This window comes from Motacilla alba, chromosome 5, assembly GCF_015832195.1.
Source record: "Motacilla alba alba isolate MOTALB_02 chromosome 5, Motacilla_alba_V1.0_pri, whole genome shotgun sequence".
Lineage (NCBI taxonomy): Eukaryota > Metazoa > Chordata > Aves > Passeriformes > Motacillidae > Motacilla > Motacilla alba.
In genome coordinates, this window is record NC_052020.1 from 24,806,945 (window position 1) to 24,826,917 (window position 19,973).

Here is a 19,973-nt window from a genome sequence, read left to right on the forward strand (position 1 = left end):
ATATAAATGAATCAGACACTTGAGGATAACCCTTAAAAAGTGCTCAGAAAGCTGTTACCCAGTGTTCGTAAGCAAAGTTCTCTAGGTAGAAACAATGGCGATTCTCAGAGAAGAATCTGATGAGAAGATGGATTGCTTTTGCAATCACTTAAGCTGAAAACTGCTCTATTTTTAATCTCAGGTCCTCTACATATTTATCTAAATTAAAGCACGTAATAGTCCAAGAGCCCCTTTGATTTCAACCAGAGTGCTTAAAACCAGCAAGTTTTAAGTAGTGGATAGATGGGCAACTCAAAAGTCAAAGTGTACCAAAGCCATTAATGTACAGTATCAAAGATTAGTAAATTTAAAATGTACACACTAAATCTTTCAAAAGCCAGAAAGATCTCATGGAAGGAACTCATGTTGCTTGTTTCATCTGTTGCTTATGAAACAAGACAAAACAACACAACTAAAAAATGAGAAGCCTTATAATAAATCACAATTACTTGTATACAGTGCTTTCTCCTATACTGCCCTGCTAGTATAGTCAGTACTGTAAGAAACACAGAGAGGTTACAGTTTGTTTATTACATCTAGTACAAGGAACAGTATGAAACTAAACACCACCTACCTTTTTGCTGTTGGTTAGGAAGAGGTTACGGGCTGAAGCTTTCTGTTTGTATGCCTGTAAAAGAGCACAACCTGTAAATTAGTTAAAGGGTCATGGCTTCATAGTATTTTAAAAAATCACGATCTAGTCTTCAGCAGGTACATGTACCGACTTCAGTCATGCACACTACTGTGTAACTGAGAGTAGGTACTGTATGTATTCTTCATTTTGACTGAAACAGCTTTTCATTCCTAAATTACTGAAGGCATATGTAAATATATTCCAAATCCTAAAGGAAGCATGCAAAACACCTCCTTTTTCACAACTGTTTCTTCAATTACTACTGTTGCAAAGCAGAGGTCTCCTATTCCATTTTCATCACTGAGGCAAACAATATTTTCCACTGTTTCCTAAACATGTTAAGAATTTCTGTAGATCCCATGTTCTTCACATGATCAAAATTCATCATTTGAAAAAATATGGTCCCTCTCACTGCACATATCCTTTGTTTGGCTTTTAAATCCATAAAGGATGATATTCAGGACTTGTTGTAACTTCCTAGAATTCAAAGTCTGCTAACTGTGAACTTCAAAAAGCAGGTTCTAAGGTCCACTCTGACCATCTCAGAAAACTACTAAGAGTGAACCCAGCCTTCTGTTTCAAAAGTGCTTGAAGCTTGTACTGTAAAGGAAACACTTTTCCCTAATCTGTTTCTGAGGTAAGGTTTGAAAAACACAGGTGCTGTGACTGGAACACCCCTTTTTTGAACTCTGCTGTAAACCTAGATAGTGGTTTGCTCTATACTACCATCCTGTAGATCAGTGGGAGTACCTGCTAGAGCTTACTGCACTTTCCACTGCTGAGGGTTGAATAACCACAGCAAAGCACTGCATGATCCGTTTAGTTACCACTGGTGATATTTCAACTACACGTTGCTTACAGATTAGAAAATTCCAGTTTAGGTCATTAACAACCACCAGAAAAATCAGGTCGTACTTTACTCTGTTTTTCTAAGTGTCAAGTCCCCACTAAGTTGATCTGCTATTTCACTTTCTTGTATCATCACTGATCTACTGCCATTAGCCAAGCTCACCTTTGGCAACTCCTTCTTAACAATGCTAAGCCACACTTTGCGCCGACGTGCATTAAGTTGCTCAATAGACAAATGCTTTTTCTTGGACCCAGGTGGTGGCGTATCGTGGGAAAACTTGGCAAAAACTTTGGTCTGGTGATGGTGGCGTCGTGGTGACTCCTCTGAAGAGAGTTCTTCATCCCGTCTCCTCTTTTTCTTTACTTTTTTCAACTTGCCTGCATGGCAACAACAATCACAAAAATAAATTTCTATTTTTGGGGCACATTTAATCAGGCACCTTTCCTGAGTAAATTCTCCTAGTCAATTTATATGTGGAACTAACAAAAAAGCCAAACTTATCCATGTTTCCCAATTCTGGTACAATTAATTTATACTATTAGATATTTCCTTAGTACTTTATAATGGAAAGATTTTCCTGTTTAATACAGGGGTGAAATGCAATTACTTCCACCCAGGGAAACATGCCTTGAGAGTTAAAATGTCTCAGACTTGGTGCATGTTTCTTGCTTTGAAGCAAAATTGTACTTAAAGATACGTAAAGGTAAGACTTTTAAAGGTGACAACATTATAATTTGGTACAGTAAGTCTCAAAGCAAACTTTTCAGCAGAGAGAAGACTGCTTTGAAAGAGACTGGCATGTTGTCATGTCATACCAGCTTTCAGAAGAAACTGATACTGGTATCAGATATTAAAAATGTTCACTGTGAGTATGCAAAATTATGGATGCTGCAAGCGTAATGGAGAAAAAAAAACCACCACAGTTAAAGGAACTTGCAAAAAGAAAGGAAGCCAGCCTGAAATAACCCCTTTAAAACACAGCTCAAACTTAAGTACTTACACTAAGAGAGTTCACCTTACACTGACAGCTCATAGCCTTCTCTGCTTCTTTACAGATTTACAACTACTGCCAGCTCAAACAAGAAAGTAAACTGTACTTTCTGGCAAATGTGCATCTCAGAAACTCCAGCTGTTATGTTGGAGATAGAATTCTTTTCTAACTGACATCAAACATCAACTCCAAGTTTCCCTCTATTTTCCAGAAAACACTTACCCCCTGTAACTTCCTGATCACTAAAACTACATATTCAGGAATAACTGCAGCAGGTACCGGATAAGCTCTTAAACTTTTCAAGGACCTGTCATGTTTTCAAAATACTCTTGAGTAAATGGACCATGATATGAAACAATGTTTATGGATTCCAAACCACTGAATAAGGTCCACAAAGAAAATCCTAAGCCATGAACTCTCCAGTCACAAACCTTTTTTCCACCCTAGCTTTCTAGAAGCCAGATGATAAAGCAAAATATTTTCTGAAGACATTTTTCTTTGCCTGAACTTGGTATTTCCCTGCAAAACTCGCAAGTTTTGAACATTTATGTTTAATCAAAGGAAACAACGTAGGAAAGAAGTTAAACCACAGCAGCCATTTAAAAGCATGAGGTTAGTGACTTTACCTTTTATTTTTTTCTCTTCTTTAAACTTCTTTTTCTTGGGCCCTAGCAGGTGGCGCTGCTGCTCGTAGTAGGGGTCGTAGGTAGAGAGCAGTCCCGCGCTGTAGTACTGGTACTGCTGCAACTGAAGGGGAGAGTGAGCAGGTAACAGAGACAGCCCCTAAACGAGCTCAGATCCTGAACATAAAGAGGAGATCAGGAAGCATGCACTTCTCCATATTTTGCATTTGTTATCAATATCAGAGTGTCTAAAGTAAAACCACTGCTCCCAGGGGTGGCCTCCAAGTTCTGCACTGGGAACCGAGCCCACGTGGTTAAGTAAGAGGGAAGAGCATGCAGTGAAGGCTGCACTTTCAAAACATACTCCTCTGTCTTTTCCATACAGGTGCTGCCTAGCAGGACAACACATTACATGAAGAGGTCCAATTATGGACCCAACATTTGTTTGGCCTGCATTCCCAAATTACATACATGTTCTACTTTATCATTCCAAAGGATGTAAAACAACGAGTTTAAAGAAACGGCATTCACAAGACTTCCACAAGGACAAACAACTTGAACACTCAGATTGTCATGTGAAAATATAGCTGCCTCAGCACTTTTTCCTCTAAATGATGAAAAATGGCAGTATATTCCCAGCATTATTCAAAGGAAGTAGTGAAGAAATCCACACAGGTTTCACATAAACAGGGAAATTAAAGGCAGTGAGATCTCAAGCATAAACAAACTTTTCTGATATTTGTTCCTCTCCCTCCATAACTGTGTACTGCTGATCTAACAATACACTCACTGGTTACTTTCACTGGGTATTATTTCTTATAAGTCTGGAAATAAGTATTTGTGTAAAATCTAACAAAATTATGACCAGTGTAAAAATGTGGTGTATGAATATTTGTGTAGCTAAGTAATATTTCAAGAAGCTAACACAATATTGGTTCAGAGCTTCACAAGTAAACGAAAGAAGTAGAGAGAAGCAAAGACCTGTGGGAAAATATATCTTCACTTTTGTGGAGAGATTTGAAAAGAATATAAAACAGGAAGACAAATTTTAACTTCAGACACATTCTCAGATAACAGAATAGAATAACCTCCTTCATCTAAGACTTTCTGCCACAATTCTAATCAGTAGTGAACATTTCTGCAAAAGTCCTTATAATTTGAAGAAATACATTAATAGAATCAAAGCAGCCATGGAATTTGGCTTACTATTAAGAAAAATGCAAAAATGCAGCAGACTATTTTCTTCTAAGGGAAAGAAAGAGAATAGGAAAAGAAAATTAAAAAAAACCCACAAAAATAAAAGGTAAAAAGAAAGAAAAAGAGTCAAGTAAAACCTCAAATCCTGACAGAAAATGACAAGGCAGTAAACCAGGCACCTCCTTTCAAGATTGTAAACATCACTTTACTATTCATCACTTCAATGATGATATAAATACACTTGAATAGCAGCTACTACCTGTATTAGAATTTAACTCACGGCATCTCCATTTTCATATACATTGCATATATATCTTCCAAATCCTGAATTTTAACACCCAGTATTTGCTCTAGTGACTGGGACAGAGCACTGTGGAAACTATACATAACATGTGCTAGTACTAGTTACATAGATTACTGACAGACTCAGAGCATCTTTCATTCTATGTATGTAATTGATTCAACAACCCTTGTCTAAAAGTGCTGTTGGACAGTTACTGTCTACCAAACAGTGTATTTTCCAGTTCACAAAACTATGAGTTTTGATAAAAACGTAACAGCAGTTAAAATAATGCAGTTAAAAGAAAGAATAAAAAGCAAGAAATGTAAAATTTCTGACTTTTTACCTCTTTGTCTTTGCTATATTTACTTTGATGCAATTTCTTATACTTGTGTAGTCGCAGCATATCGTGAAGTTCCTCCCTCGAAAGAGAAAATTCTTCTTCCTCCTCTCCATCCTCATCACTTGGTGAATCTGTGTCACTGGAATCATCACTCAGAAGGATACTCTAACAAAAATAAATGGGAACTTATTTAACAATCCCAAGTCCCTGTTTATTTATGCAAAGGACTCTTGAGCCTTTACCTAATAAAGGGGTGTGGGTCTTGCCCAACAATGATACTTAGCACTAACAAAGCGTCCATCTAAAAAGACTCATACAAAATAGTTTTCTAGGAGCAGACCCGTATAGCAGTGAATTCAAAACACATTTTCTGATTTGGAGGAAAGTAGTCTTCTGTTAGTTTGTGACAGTTAAATCATTTTAGTCCACTTTGTCTGTTTGTGGTCTCAGGAAAGCAGCAGGATAACAGCAGGGGTATTTTTTGATGTGTCATTTGCAGGTGCTTCCCTACCCCATTTGTAGTTTGTCCCGCTATTCTACCACTCCTACCTCATCTGTTTCTGCAAGTCTGGCTCTTGTTTGACCTCCTGACATGTTTTTGCTAACTTGAGATGACTACAATACAGTGAAAATGCAAAGACAGCATAAAGCCACCATTCTGCTCTCCTCTGCCATCCTCACCGAGACCTTGTACAGAGTTCAACTTACAAACAAATTTTCAGTTGAGTCCCTGCCCTCTAGCAGACCAACACTCCCAGCCAACTTGTCTGCAAGTAACTGAGGGTGCATTTGCTCACTTCATTCAGATAATTGATAAAGACAATAAACAGGACCAGGCCCAGTACTGAGCCCTGGGGATCACCACTGGAGCTGGCCACCAGCTGGGTGTAACTCCAGGCACCACCACCGTCTGGGCCCGGCCATGCAGACAGTTTTTCACCTGGTAAACCATACACCAACCATTCAAACATGAGCAGCCACCTTGTCAAGGAAGATGCTGTGGGAGATGGTGTCAAAGGCTTTACTGACATCTAGACAGACATCCACAGCCTTTCCTTCATCCATTAGGCAGGTCACCAGATCACAGAATATGATCAGGTTGGTCAAGCAGGATCCAACTTTCATAAACCCATGTTGGCTGGGCCTGATTCCCTGGTTATCTTGCACATGCTGCTTGATGACACTCAAGATGATCTGCTCCATAACCTTCCACAGCACACCAAGGACAGGCTGACAGTTCTGTAGTTCCCTAGGCCCTCCATCCAGTTTTTCTTGTAAATGGTCATCATCTTTGCAAACTTTCAAAGTCAACTGGGACCTCCCTGGTTAGCCAGGACTGCTGCTAAATGACTGAGAATGGCTAGGTGGGTACTCTACTCACAGTTTCCTCAATAGCTGCATTTCTTTCCAATGTTCTTACCTTAAGCCACTTTCTGCTTTTCTTCAGTTTGGAAAAATTATACAAGCTCCCTTTTTCAGACTTTGGTTCTGTTTACAGGAAAAAAAAAAAAAAAGTTCTTAAGAAATAATGCTTTTCCAGACAAACCCAAAGAAAGCAGAGATTTAACCTAATACATGCCTACCTGGCTGGAGTACTCCATTCAGGGAATGTGTGTTCAGCATCCCAGAATTCCCTGCTCCAGAAGACTCTCCAAGCAAGGAGTCTGGAGGCTCTTCCTTAACTTGCATCAGGGGATCCCCAGACTGAGGCAGCAAAGGATTGTCATCCAATCCATCTTCACTTTCATCACTGCAAGAAGATCCATAATACAGTGAAAATGACAGGAAAATACTCAAAAGAGAAGATTCTCATCCAGCTTTCTTACATATGGGCATTTGTCTAAAGGTTTGAGAATTGAGACTGCTTTGGATATAATTCTGCACATTAGAAATATTGCTGTGAATAATTTCCCATTAACCCCTTAGCAACAGTTAATCATGAGATCAGCCTGGCTATGTTATCAACCTGCACCTCCAGTCTTCAGCTAGGTGTGTAGTTTTAGAAGCATGAACTATGCAAGTCAAACCAAAGCACAATATTGTCATACTCATTGGGACATGTGAAAAATGTAGATACACCTTTTCTAATCCTTTTGTGGGTCTTAATACATGCTTATAAATATATCTGTTATCTGTTGCCCATTCTGTTACCAGTTCTGTAACTCTGCAATTCCAAAAGACTGATGAAATTAAATAGGTCATTGTTTTGGGATAGAAACACACATTGATGATGCCTCATTGCTACAACTTACACAAATTCTGCATTTGACAAGTCTTTCCATTTTCTTTACGACTAAAGGCCGTAAGCGTCCCTGAAAATCTACTTAGGGCTTCCTCACTCTACTTTTTGCAGATAGTTTTGGCCACTCAGCTACAAAAAAAGAGCTTAAGAGCTTTAAAACATTGTACTAATTCATACATGAGCTTGTAGCACACTGAATTATCACTATGAACTGAGAGAAGCACAGTCCAAAATCTTTCATACTATCATACAATATGCCAAATTGGAAGGGAGCCACAAAAATCTTTAAGTCCAACTCCTGGCCCTGCACAGGAGAGTCCTCAAGAATCACACTATGTGCCTGAGAGTGCTGTCCAAAGGTTTCTTGAACTCTGTCAGGCTGGTGCTGTGACCCCTTCCCTAGGGAGTCTGTTCCAGTGCCCAACCACCCTCTGGATGGAGAACTTTTCTTTAATATCCCACCAAAATCTCCCCTGGCAAAATTTCATGCCATTGCCTCAGGTCCTATCAGTGGTCACCTGTCAGAAGAAATCAGAAAAGCTTTGTTTCTAGCTAATGCTAGATTTTATTATTAAATTTAATAGCATTGTTTAGATTTCCTCTTCTCTAGGCTGAGCAATCCAAGTGACCTCTCCTTTAAAGCAGAAGAGCTTCTAATGAACAAGTCACTGATAAATTCTTCATATGGTGTAGGCATGGATCAATACTATAAAAATGCCTGTCTTTGCTTGGCACTCCCAAGGGAAAGCAGAAAAGCTTTTGGTACCTGGATATACTCCTGTTAAAGATGGCAGACGTCTGTCGTAAGAACTGATCCAGTTGCAGAGCTTTTTCCAGGTATTGCAGATAGAGGGGTTTTGCCAGCTCTGAGCAGCTGCCATCCTCCCTGGCACCCAGCTCTGAGGCCATAGAACAAACTTCTCCTCATGCACAGGTGCCTCTGAACACACAGCTGTAAAAGGAAACAATGGCCATCAGCACCACAACTCCTCTGAAAGGAGCAAACATATTTCTGTTTGACAAAAAACACAAAAAACCAAGACAACTCTGGGCAAAAGCTTAGGCTGCAGTTAATAGGTATGGTAAACAAACAGAAATTGCCATTCAACTTTCCACCACAGCACTACCACAGCCACAAACTAGATTCTTAGTTTTCTGGTTTATGACTTTGTGGTTGCTGTTTGATAGGAATAAGCATTTTAACCTAGTATGATAATCCAAGTGGTGACACAGAAATTCAAAGTATTATGAAGACAGTCCTCAAGCAACTAAAGTAAGCTTTCATCATTATTAAAGATAACATGTTTAACCCTGAACAGAAAGCATGTATATATATATATATATATATAAAACCAACTCAAAAAGGAAGAATTACTAAAAATATTGTTCTTCTGGTTTTTTTACCATTCAGTTCACAGCTGTAGTCTACTGAATACTTGTAATATTTCTCCTTTACCTTACAGCAATGCTCTTTCACCACTGAAAATATAGCTGTTACCTGCTGGCAAACAAGCTACAAATACTTGACCAAAACCCTTTTCCTTCTAAAGCGCAACTGTTATTTTAATAAAGAAAAATAATACATAAAAAGCAACTTTCAAAATACTTTTTAATATTTACAAATTTAGAATGTATTCTAGCCTTATGTTTTTCAACTAGTAGAAACTAAACTGTCCAGCTGATTTTTTTTTAATTTGCTCTCCAGATTTAAGATTCTTAATAAATCCAAATGCACCCCCCTGCAATATTTGCATACTACATACTCTAGAATCAAAGGCATCAAAACATTTTATTTCTCTGTCAACTGCAGTTTTCTCTTCCTTCAACTACAAAGGACGTCATAACAACTGTTATAGTAATAGCTCTGTCAACTCAACTTTTACTTTTCTTTGACTACAAAAGATGCCATCACTGTTATAATAACAGTGAGAAATGTATGTGATTTCCAAAGCCAGAGTTGCTACTTTATAAATCAAAGTGCTGTCAAGATCTTAAATATTTACAACGAAACAAATAAATATCTTAAGCTTTTACTTCTGGTGGGGGACAAAAATCATAGAATGGTTTAGGTTGGAAAAGTCCTTAGAGAACATCTAGTTCCAACCCCTACCACAGGCAGGGACACCTCTCACTAGAATAGGATGCTCAAATTAAAACCAATCAGACTTAGATTAATTGCCCTTCTGAAGGATTCTTCTGGTTTCTATAACTTCTTAAAAATACTAAAAAATCTGAAGCAAACTTCTCATTAATTTATTGAAAGACATATATTTGTTCAATTATTATATCAGTGACTAAACTGTTTTATGCTTATGTAAGTGAACATACAGATTGAGTATCCAATCTTCAAGTTGCTTTCTCTTCACATATACAGATCCAAAACCCAGCATCTAACCTTCTCTAAGTCTCTTATCCCCCAGAATTACAGAACAAATTCAGAACTTCAAAGTTACAATAAACTATGATAAGTGATCCTCATCTTAAGACTAATGGTTGTGCTTGAACAAGAGCAAATTGTACTATTTCTTAACAAATACTGGGTCTTGAGTTAACACCCTTACCCACACAGGATAACCAATAACATACCAGAATTCATTAGACAAGGTAACAGCTCTGTGATAAAAACTGTTTTTAGACCAAAGCTTTCTACATATTAGGTCTTTGCATACCTGACAGCAGTTGAATGACTGACCTCTGTCACCAAATCCTCACTTACAGCAGAACTTAGCAACACCTGTAAGCTTTATAGGGTACTAAGATGCACATTTTCCAAGCAAATTTCATCTACATATGTCATAGTGCTTAACAGGCATTTGAAACCAAACCAACCAACCAAAAAAGCTTACATCAAGAACTGTCTTCCAAGAGAGAGGAAGACACAAAATGAGCCACAAAATCATTAAGGGTGGGAAAGACCCCTAGGATCATCAAGTCCACCTGCTAATCAAACACTGCCAAGTCCACCACTAAACTATGTCCCCAAGTACCACATCCACACACCTTTCAAATACCTCCAGGGACAGTGGGACAGTGACTCAACCTCTTGCCTGGGCAGCCTGTTCCAATGCTTGACAACCCTTTCTGTGAAGAAATTAAGTACAAGGGTTAAAAAATGAGAGGAAACATGAAACTTGTGCCTCTAAAGGAAGAGATCATTCGTGAGGTAGTAGAAAAGAACACCCTGAAGCTGAAAGGGGTTTTCCTTTCCTCATGATCACTAATAAAAATTACATATATTACAAGAGCAAAAATCTCTCCCTAGTATCATAGTAAAAAAGGTATGGTGATTCCTTTTCCCATTCCATTTCAAAATGTATCCATCAACAAGGGCATGTATTATACTAACATAATCAACTCAGAAAAACATGGCATCTTTCATCTGTCTGTTCTTTGCGGAAAACCACATTACCAAAACTCAACCTTGCATTTCCACATTTAATGAAGTCCTCCTTGACCCAACATAGCATAACTCCTCTGCATTTCACCCATAAAAAAGACACGCTTTTGCTTGTCTCCCTATTTTAATTGCTCCACAAGACTCCTGTACATACAACATTGCTCTTGTCCTCAAAACAGTTACTAGTCTGCATCCTGCCTACCAAACAAACAAATAAGCACAGAAGAGCTTAACAATATCTTTAAAACATATTTACAATGCCCAAAAGAAATTTAGTAAGTGTTACACAAGCATACTGAATAGTGAGTAACTCAGACATTGAATTCAGCCTTTCATTTATTTATACGCTGACAGTCACAGAGTGCTTCTCTGCTGATCAAAGTAATAACATAGAAGGCTAGGTGACAAATAATTAATTCTCCATTCTTTCATTTCCACTACAGGTTTTAACAAACAAAGATTTCCAACAGCAAAAACTGATTGAACACTGAGGCGAGAGAAGACAGGAACAAATGAGAGGCACACAGCCTGATCCACTACTGTGTGTAACTGTATGACATTACCAACATACTGCTTCAGTGGCTTTACATGGTGAGGACATTCATTCCACCTTTCTTTGACATGTTTGAAACAAATCTATCCTTTTGTCTACTCAGTTTAAGGACAAAACACAGATTTTCAAAAAGATTTCATTACTGATGGTAACATTTATGTAAATACTCATACTTTACAGGGGTAAAATGAGCAGAAGCTGAAGAGTAATCCTTGTGCCATCATGACTTTCTTACTGATATATACCAACTTCATGTTAAGTTTCAGTATCAAATTCAATAGCTATTTGCCTTCTCCCTTCCTCTTTCCTAGAGTTCTAACAGTTTAGAAAAACAGTAATTGGAAATAAATAGCTTCTGCACTGCCAGGCTGGCACTTTGAATCTTCTAGCATTCTTAATCAGAAGTTCACACTGAAGCCATTTAATTGTATCATAAGGATCACTAAATTACTAAAAGTACATGTAAAATATCAGCAGGAATGTAATAACTTCATGCAAATCACTTCCATAGCAATTGTATTTTTTTAATATCTAAGTTGTTCTGAAAAAGCCTTCCTAACCCCGTTTTAAATCCCATTGCTTACTTCAATGTTAATGTAGGTGTGGGGTTTCTTCCCTCACTCCTGTTTTTTCAAGTCTGCCCATTTATAGCATCCAGTCAGTAAGCAAACACCCCACACTCGAGAAGAATCCTCCAAGGACATCTTCTGAGAGCAGCTAGGTTTTATAACAAGGTTTCTAAATTTTATGCCCACTGACCTGCACCAACCAAACAGCAAAACTGTGGTCTCTTGAAGCAGCTTAGCTTTAAAAGTGGATTCTCCCAATTTAAACAAATATCCACCACATATTTCTGAACGGAAGTCCAGCAAGCTTTTCTTACTGGTATCAAACAGGAACCCCATAAGTGCCAAGTGCAAAATCTGGCTCTTGCAGCTCTAGCTGCAAGCAGGATGGGGTTTGCTTTGCAGAGCTGTTTGAAGCAATACTTTTTCATCCATGAGTTTCTTGTGGTTTTTCCCTTCAGCTGCTGCCACCTCTACACCTCAGATAAGGCCCAGAGGATTAGTTTTTCTGCTCTTTATGACTAACATCAACTGTCATAGTAAATAGTGATAACAACTCCACTCCCAGCTGAGGGCACAAACACAAACACAAGCTGCCATGCAAGTAAAAGGTACTGGATTGCAGCTGATGCACAGTACCTCTTCTTAGCAAGGCAAATCAGGGAGGTAAAAGTAATTCAGTCTCCCCAGCCACACACTAAGTGCACGGATATGAAGTGTGACCAGCTGGCAGGTGAGCATCAATACTTGTTCAGTATTTCAGCCCACAGCAGCAGCTTCATTTCTCTTCTCCATCCCATCACTGCAAGCACACTGACAAAACATCCATGTTTTTTTCAGGACAAAAACCTGAAATCACACAAAGTATGTATTCCTCATTTATATACAGCATGGAAGGTTTTATCTACATAGGGATTAAAACTGGTCCAAAATACAATCTTCTATGCCGCCTTAGTTGCCTTGCAATTTTAGCAGTTTTCAGGGTTTTTTCCTCACATGGGTTTTTCATGCTTTGCAATTTGACAACAACTTATTAAGACAGATTTTCTAAACTTATGCAAATCCCTAAAATACTCTTCCTTCTTGAAGAAATTTAGAATTGAGACATACAGGTCTCATCAGAGCACCAGAATAGTTAATGCTGTGAGATGTTCTGGTAGTAATATCTCCAGAATAAATCCTGACACAAATATATCCAAACAGAAGATTTACCCAGTCAAGATCTGTGGGGAAAACACACACTAGCACAGTAATGCAGCTTGGCATATTTTTGTCAGACTTCTTTAAATGCACATAATCTCCAACAGAAAAAATTGTAGTGGTATAACAAACCTAAAGAACTATTTTGTTTGACGGAGAATTACATGTTCTCCTTTCCCCACTCATTTTAGCTTGCTTTGGTAAATGTATAGTTACACTAACAACAATTTCCCACAGCTACAGACCGCATTTAAAAGCAAAACATAATTTCCATATGGGGTTTTTTATGGCAGTGTCTTAAATATAACTGGGATATATAAGACACTATGGCTTTTCAAAAAGCAAATAGGAAATTTCACATGAACTGAGAGCCTCCACTAACCTCAAGTTGAACAAATAAAATCAATGTATATACAACTAAACTCCGAGTTCACACCATTTGAGTTTGAAATTAAAAAAAGACATTTTAACTGCTTTTCTGAGTAATGAAATCCAGGTAAACTAGATGCTTTACTTTGCTGTTCTGCTTTTGTGGTAAGGTTTCATGTTGTTTTCCAAGGAATGAGACAGCATTTCAGTGATCTGTGTTCCACCTTTTAATCACTTTTAAATACAGAGAAGAGCCAGCAGGGCGCTGCCTCTGGATTTTCCAATTCCCCAAAAAAAATCCTATTACCAAAATCCAAAAATCCAAAAATAAAAAAAAAAATCCAGATAAGGCCTAATTTATTATTTAAAAGAAAAACTACACAGCAGTGTATCAGAAGCATCTAGGTAGCAAACAGCACAATACCTTCAAACACACTGAACACAAAAGTAGGCGTGTCAGAGCTCTGCTTCCAAGTTTAAACTAGCAGAAAAACAAACCTAACTATTTAATTGTTCAATTAGAGTAATTCGTGTCCCAAGAGAGCAGTTAATAGTATTCATGGAGGCCTCTGACAATGCATTTATACTCCCTGCTCTACACAGCAGCACCAACACTTACCCTCACACTTTGCCATTCTGTGCACACAAAACTGCATGGATATTTTCAGTTTTATTTGGTTTTTACTCCCTCCACCCCAGACCACGAAAAGGGAACTATGTCCAAAAAAAGCTCTAAGAGCACTTGCCATCTAAACCAATCTAGCATGTAGTCTAGCCTGTCAAAGAGCATGCTTATTACAGAATTTACAGCTTATTATGTTGTACCCAAATGGAACAAAACTTGCTCATTTGAACCATCAAGAATTGGGAGGCAGTATTTTCAGCAACTTCAACATACATGTGAGAAATAAACAAAAGAAGAATTACAGGCAATATCCTTTAGCCCTGGAAAAAGGTTCAAGCTACAGTTCTATTTCCTGCACTTTTCCCTCACTATCTTACCAACCTCTCAGTGTCACGACACTCTTATACATACAAACTAAAGGAGTAACAAAGAAAATGAATCGTTGGACTCAAAAGCTGTGTTGGTTACACGCATACAGGGCTTATCAGATGTGCTGTACAAATCCATGCAGTAGATTTGCTTCTAAGAAAAGAAACTAAAATCCGAATTATACACATTTCACTGTAAAAAAAATGACTTGACTTGAACCATTTTCTTCATGCAAAGGCGAAAATAAACTAAAGGAGTTTATTATTCTTTGCAACACCACAGTGGGAGAAATCTTCCACAGACGACAGGCAACAGCGTTAAGAACGTATAACGCTAAATCACGAAGAGAAATCGTACTGAGTCACACAGGGGAATTGCACCGGGCTACCTGTTTGCAGTCAAACAGGAGCGGACTTTGCAGCGCAGTTTTAGGGAAGTGCGCATTCACCAGCGCGAACACGGCGCTGAACTACGTTTCACGGGCACCCGGGAGACACTTTCAGTCAACAACGCCACGAGTCTGGCAGGCGGCCCCTTCCTGCAGGTGCCGGTGGCTATTCCGGGAGCGCTGGGGCAGCCCGGGCCCCCGCCCCGCCGGGCTCTGCGGGCACCGCCGCGCCACGCGGCCTCACGCACGGGGGCGGCCCGGCCCGGCCGCGGGGCGGAGGCCGCGCTCTGACGGCACCGGGGAGGGGGGGGGAGAGGCGAGCGCGCTCCCGCAGGCGCGCCCCCGCAGGCGGCGGCGGACGCGCGCTCCCGCCGGTGACGCGGCGCTCCCGGCCCGGCCGCGCCGCCGCCCTCGCCGCGCGCCCCCCCCGCCCCGCACCCCCGCCCGCACCCGCGCACGCGCCACCGCCCGCACGTGCGCCGGCAGGTGCGCGGCGGCGCCCCCGCCCCCCCCCCGCCGGGCCCCCCCCCGCGCCTGGCGAGGCCCGGCCGCCGCTCCGGACGGGGGCTGGGGGGGGAAACGGCGGCTCCACGGCCGCCGGTACCGCGGGGCGCATCCGGCGGGCAGGGCGGGGAAGGGGCCTGTCTCTTTAAGAAGAGGCCCGGCTGCTGCGGCCGCCGGTCGGCGCGGGGGGTGAAACCGCGGCCTGCCCAGCCGGCGCCCCCACTGCCGCCTCCAGTAGCCCCGGCCCGGCGTGCCCTTGCGCAGTGGCCGCGGTGGCTCACCTGGGTACCGGGCCCGGCGGCGACGCGGCGGCGGCGGCGGGGGGCTGGGGGTGTCTCCCGGGCTCGCTCCCCCGCTTGCTCCACCCGGCCTCTCGCCCCGCGTTGCCGGGGCTGGCGTTGCCTGTCTCCTGCCGCGGGGCGCTCCCGGCTCCTGCCTCGCCAAGATGGCGCCCGCGCTGGTGCTGAGGAGGAGGCGGCGGCTGCGGGCGCTGGGACGGCGGCGGCGGCCACTTTCGCTCACTGAGAGGAGAGGAGCAGGGACACGGGGAGCCATGGCGGGGGGGAGGAGAGGCGCCATGCCCAGGCCTGATCAATCGAACCCCGCACGCCTCCCCGCCGCCCCGGCCCCGCTGCTGGGCCCCGCCGCCCCGCCCGCGCCGCCGTGGCCGCCGCAGAGCCCCCACGCCCGCACCGCGGGGCTCGGCCCCGCAGGGACCCCGCGGGGGGCCCTTCCTCATCGATGCGCTCCTGCGGCCGATTGGTAGGGTCTGGCGGTGACGGAAATTGCCGAAGGGACTCGGCCAGACGGCCGGGTGAGCCAGCGAGTCTCGCGCGAGGCGGGGCGGGGTCTCGCGATGCCGGCGCGGGGAGGCGGGTGCGTCCCGGAAGTGACGCGCGCTCGCCCTTGAGGCGGCGCGGGGGGCGCCGGGTGGGCCCGGCTGGCTCGGGGCTCGCTCGCGGCCGGGCCCGGGGCAGGCGCAGAGCCGGGGCCGGGCGCGTGTGCGCGGCGCGAAGGCCGCCCACGGCAGCCAGGCAGCTCGAGCCGGCCTGGCAGCCCCCGCAGGTGACGAGAGCGGTGAGGGGCCGGCGGCGCTGGAAGCGGGGCGCTGTCAAGGCTAACACGTGGGGGCATTTGGTGGGGCTGCGTGCGTTCTACCGCTTTCGCTTTGTCATGCGCTCGGAGTTGCGTTAGAGGAGCTCTGGAGGAGACAGGCCTGAAGGTTAACTGCGAAGATGCTTTGCATCGTAAGCACGGTGTGGCCATCAGCTGTTCAGCAGCGCTGCCTCCCAAAACCCATTAATAGTACACTTAAGTGGATGATTAATCCATATTACTTACTGCAAAGCGATAAAAATCTGTATTTCGTGACTAAGGTACATCACTCCAGCGCTCAGTAGGTACCAGTGTCCTGGTTTTGGCTGGATGGAGTTAATTCCTCAGTAGCTGGGACAGTACCGAGTTTTGCATGCAGAATAAAAAAACTGATGTTTTGAGCTTTTACTAAATCATGTTTATCCTAAGTCAAGGACTTCTAGTGTCTCATCCTCTGCCACTGAGAAGGAAAAGAACTCTTGGGAGGGTGCACAGCCGGGACAGCTGACCTGAACTGACCAGAGGGATATTCCATACCACAGGACATCATGCCCAGTATAACTGAGGGCAGCTACTTGGAAATTAGGCCAATCTGGATTCAGGAAGGGAATCTGGCATTAGTCAGCATAGGGCGAGCAATTGTATTGTGCATCACTCGTTTTTCTTTCCCTTTTTTGTCATTCTTATTATTTACTGCTATTTTTTTTCAATTATTAAACTCTTCTTATCTTAGAGGAAGAGTTTTACTTTTGATTCTCTGCCCCATTCCCGTGGGGCAGGGTGGAAGGGAGCAGCTTTATGGTGCTTAGTTGCCAGCTGGGCTTAAACCACCACAGACAGTTGCTAGGATATAAAAATAAGACCATTGCTACTGCTCCAGTAAAACTTCACTGGAGTTGTCCTTAGCTGGATGCTGATTGTACCCCTAAGTACCGCCGGGAATTGCATTGTTCAGGAGGCGTGCATGATTTGGTTACATGTTAGTACCACATGAGCTCAGGCAAACAGAGCTGGCACTGCGCAGCATCACTGTGCCTGACAGACCGTTAAAAAAATAACTCCTTTTTTCTTCTTGGAAGAAAATAGTAATTTTTAATCTTGTGCATCAGTGAGTGATGACTCCATTCCAATATATTTATTTTCTTTATGCCATTCCCAAAAGAGAACCAAAGGGAAAGCACTACTTATATTTAACCAACAAAGTTTTACTACTTGAATCATTATAGTGGCACAGATGCACCTGGACTGTGAAGTCCCTCTCTGGAAATCCTTATTCCGTGATAATGCCATTCCAATCAGACATCAAGTCCTTGGAAGAGGCTGAGAAAGCAGCTCAGTCTCTTACCAAGAGGAGTAGCCTCAGCAATTACTTTGTATCTTCTAGAGACATTCCATACTATATCCCAGACTTGATGCTTTCATCTCTCAGCTCCTCTTCCCTTTACCTGATGTATCACTATTTTCTGTCTGGTAATAGAACCCAAATGTTTTTGGTTGTAGAAATACAACCTAAGTGCTCTTGTTCTGTCTCTGACAGAGGAGCCTTCATGGTCCACACTGTACGCCACTGATCTGTGATAACCCCTGACTGCTTGGAAAAATCTTCCTTCAGTTAAATGACAAAGAAAACCTTGGCAGTTTTTCTGTCACTCTGCCAAGTGAGCAAGTCTGACTTACAGTTTCAAATGGAGACCTATTTAAATACTAGTACTAATCTAGTATTTAAATCTAGTACTAGGTGGGGAGAGGTAAAAAAATTAGTACTAGTACTTTGTGGAGAGAGGTAAAAAAACCCAACACACCAGAAAACCAACATGTTTCCCCTAAAAATATTTTTTAAAGTATTTAGGTACATCATAAACACAGTCACACCAATTTACATCCAAAGAAAACCAACTGAAACAGGTAGTGGCATGTACTCACATGCAGCTGTTACATCCCTTCCAAGCTGGTGTCATTCTTCTCACCTTTGCAGCCTGATGGCCAGATTGTTCTTGGACTGCAATCTGGTTGGCAAAGTGACCTTTGACCTTCTCCATTCTTCCCTATTCTACATTCATCACTGTTCACTGATCTGTCAGAAAACTTGTTCCGAGACTGAGGCACAGCCCACATTAATTGTGTCCTGTGTAGAGCAGTAGTGTTGCCCTAATACTTCGTTTTGCTTGGGGAGGGACTGGTCTATACCTCCTAAGGTGTTTTTTACACACACCACACGGCACAGGGGTGTTACAGCCTTATCCACAGAGCTGGATGCGGCAGCACTGGCAAACAACGGTGGTGGTCTGCAACTTGCAGCAGGAAACTGCTCTAATGAGTTTTACATACCTGCAACAGGTAGCAAAAGAACTAACACAGTTTAAGAAAGTGGTCTGTTAACAATGCAAGAAAAATAAAAGTCACTCTTCTAATATCAAAAATAGCTCTTGGAAAAAATGGATCTCAAAAACAGACCTAGAGAAGAACAGTCAGACACAGCAGGAATTTCCTCTAAAAGACAGACCATCATTATTTCCATTCAACAGTGGAATGTTGAATTACCTGTCATTGTAAAGTCAGGAGCTTTTGTTTGTCACCTCTGCACGGGGAGTAGCCTCTGTATTCACTTGGATGTCTCCAAACACCCAATCTAAGCTCATCAAATCACCTGTGTCAGAAATGAAATTCATACAGTCTGCTTGAGGTCAGTTTAAGGTCCTCCCACAGATTTTACCACATGAATTTGATTTTGAAGCTCTGCTTTGACAAAGTAAATCCTTGATTGTTGAAGGATGTGTTTTGAGACCCTGCCTCTTTTGTGGGAAAGCAATCACCATCATCTCTGTAGTTTCTATCCTTCTGTGGATTGTTTCCCTCTATTAAATTCCATGGCTGGTTGGATCAAAAGACCATCCTCATTCATTCTGTCATCTTCTATTGCTTTCTCCCTTCTCAGTTTCTGTATGTCTGCCAGCTGACCCAGCTCCTCTGCCAGCTCCATGCAAATGGACTAACAAGGGAAAAGAAACAGAAAAGAAATCAAATCAATAATATGAAATAACATACCATAGTTTTGTTAGAACCAGGGACGAGGTCCCTCTGTAATTAGCCAATGGAACACAACAATCCTGCTATCACATATAGCACAGCACCATATCTACTGCAGCTTTACCATAAGTGCACTGGGGATATCAACTGTGCTGCACAGGGGTGTGGTAATGGCTCTGTGGTACCAGAGCTCTGCATGTCAGCTGGCACCTCTTAAACAAGAGGACTCTGCACTTCTAGGAAAATATTTGCTTCTGTACACCAACGGGTTCCCAGGCATCTGCTTCTTTGAATTTAAGTCCTAAACATGAAAACACATCTGCATTTCCAAGTACCTAACAACCATCAGTATGAATCCACAAGGAGGGTTAGAAATGCAGCACATGTAGCTCCTTTACTAGCTCTTTTCTAGTGACAGAGCTGCAGAGAAACAGAAGCACATTTTCCTAGGTGTCTGCATCCACAAGAAGAACAATTACTGCTGGCTGACAGTTACACTGAAAATGCAGGAACTGCCAAGCCTTTCAGGGTGGGAAGTTTGTGTTCACTCCTCCCCCTCAGCAGGGAGGAAGAATATCAGTTTCTGAAAGCCACGGAAGAGGGAAGCTGAGGGTTTCGATAATGAAGCCCTGAGGATCAGAGGTCACTGCTTTGCATCTGGTTTGTGGGTAAAAAGTCAGG

The 19,973-nt window shown here is 42.4% G+C and overlaps 1 protein-coding gene across 2 annotated transcripts in view; it reads right to left on the reverse strand.

The window, feature by feature from the left end:
* The window catches only part of INO80 (INO80 complex ATPase subunit), a 63,238-nt gene extending 47,292 nt beyond the window's left edge, over positions 1-15,946 (reverse strand). Inside the window, exons 1-9 of one of the 2 annotated variants that reach the window (XM_038138975.1) lie at positions 15,452-15,946; positions 10,200-10,280; positions 7,966-8,151; positions 6,541-6,707; positions 6,378-6,445; positions 4,961-5,122; positions 3,141-3,261; positions 1,686-1,900; positions 614-667 (exon numbers count right to left, since the gene is read on the reverse strand). In XM_038138975.1, coding sequence (XP_037994903.1) covers positions 614-667; positions 1,686-1,900; positions 3,141-3,261; positions 4,961-5,122; positions 6,378-6,445; positions 6,541-6,707; positions 7,966-8,108 — 930 coding nt within the window. In that variant the 5' untranslated portion in view covers positions 8,109-8,151; positions 10,200-10,280; positions 15,452-15,946. The remainder of the gene's footprint in view (positions 1-613; positions 668-1,685; positions 1,901-3,140; positions 3,262-4,960; positions 5,123-6,377; positions 6,446-6,540; positions 6,708-7,965; positions 8,152-10,199; positions 10,281-15,451) is intronic. The other variant, XM_038138974.1, reaches the window with a different exon arrangement.
* Between the last annotated feature and the right edge of the window lie 4,027 nt (positions 15,947-19,973).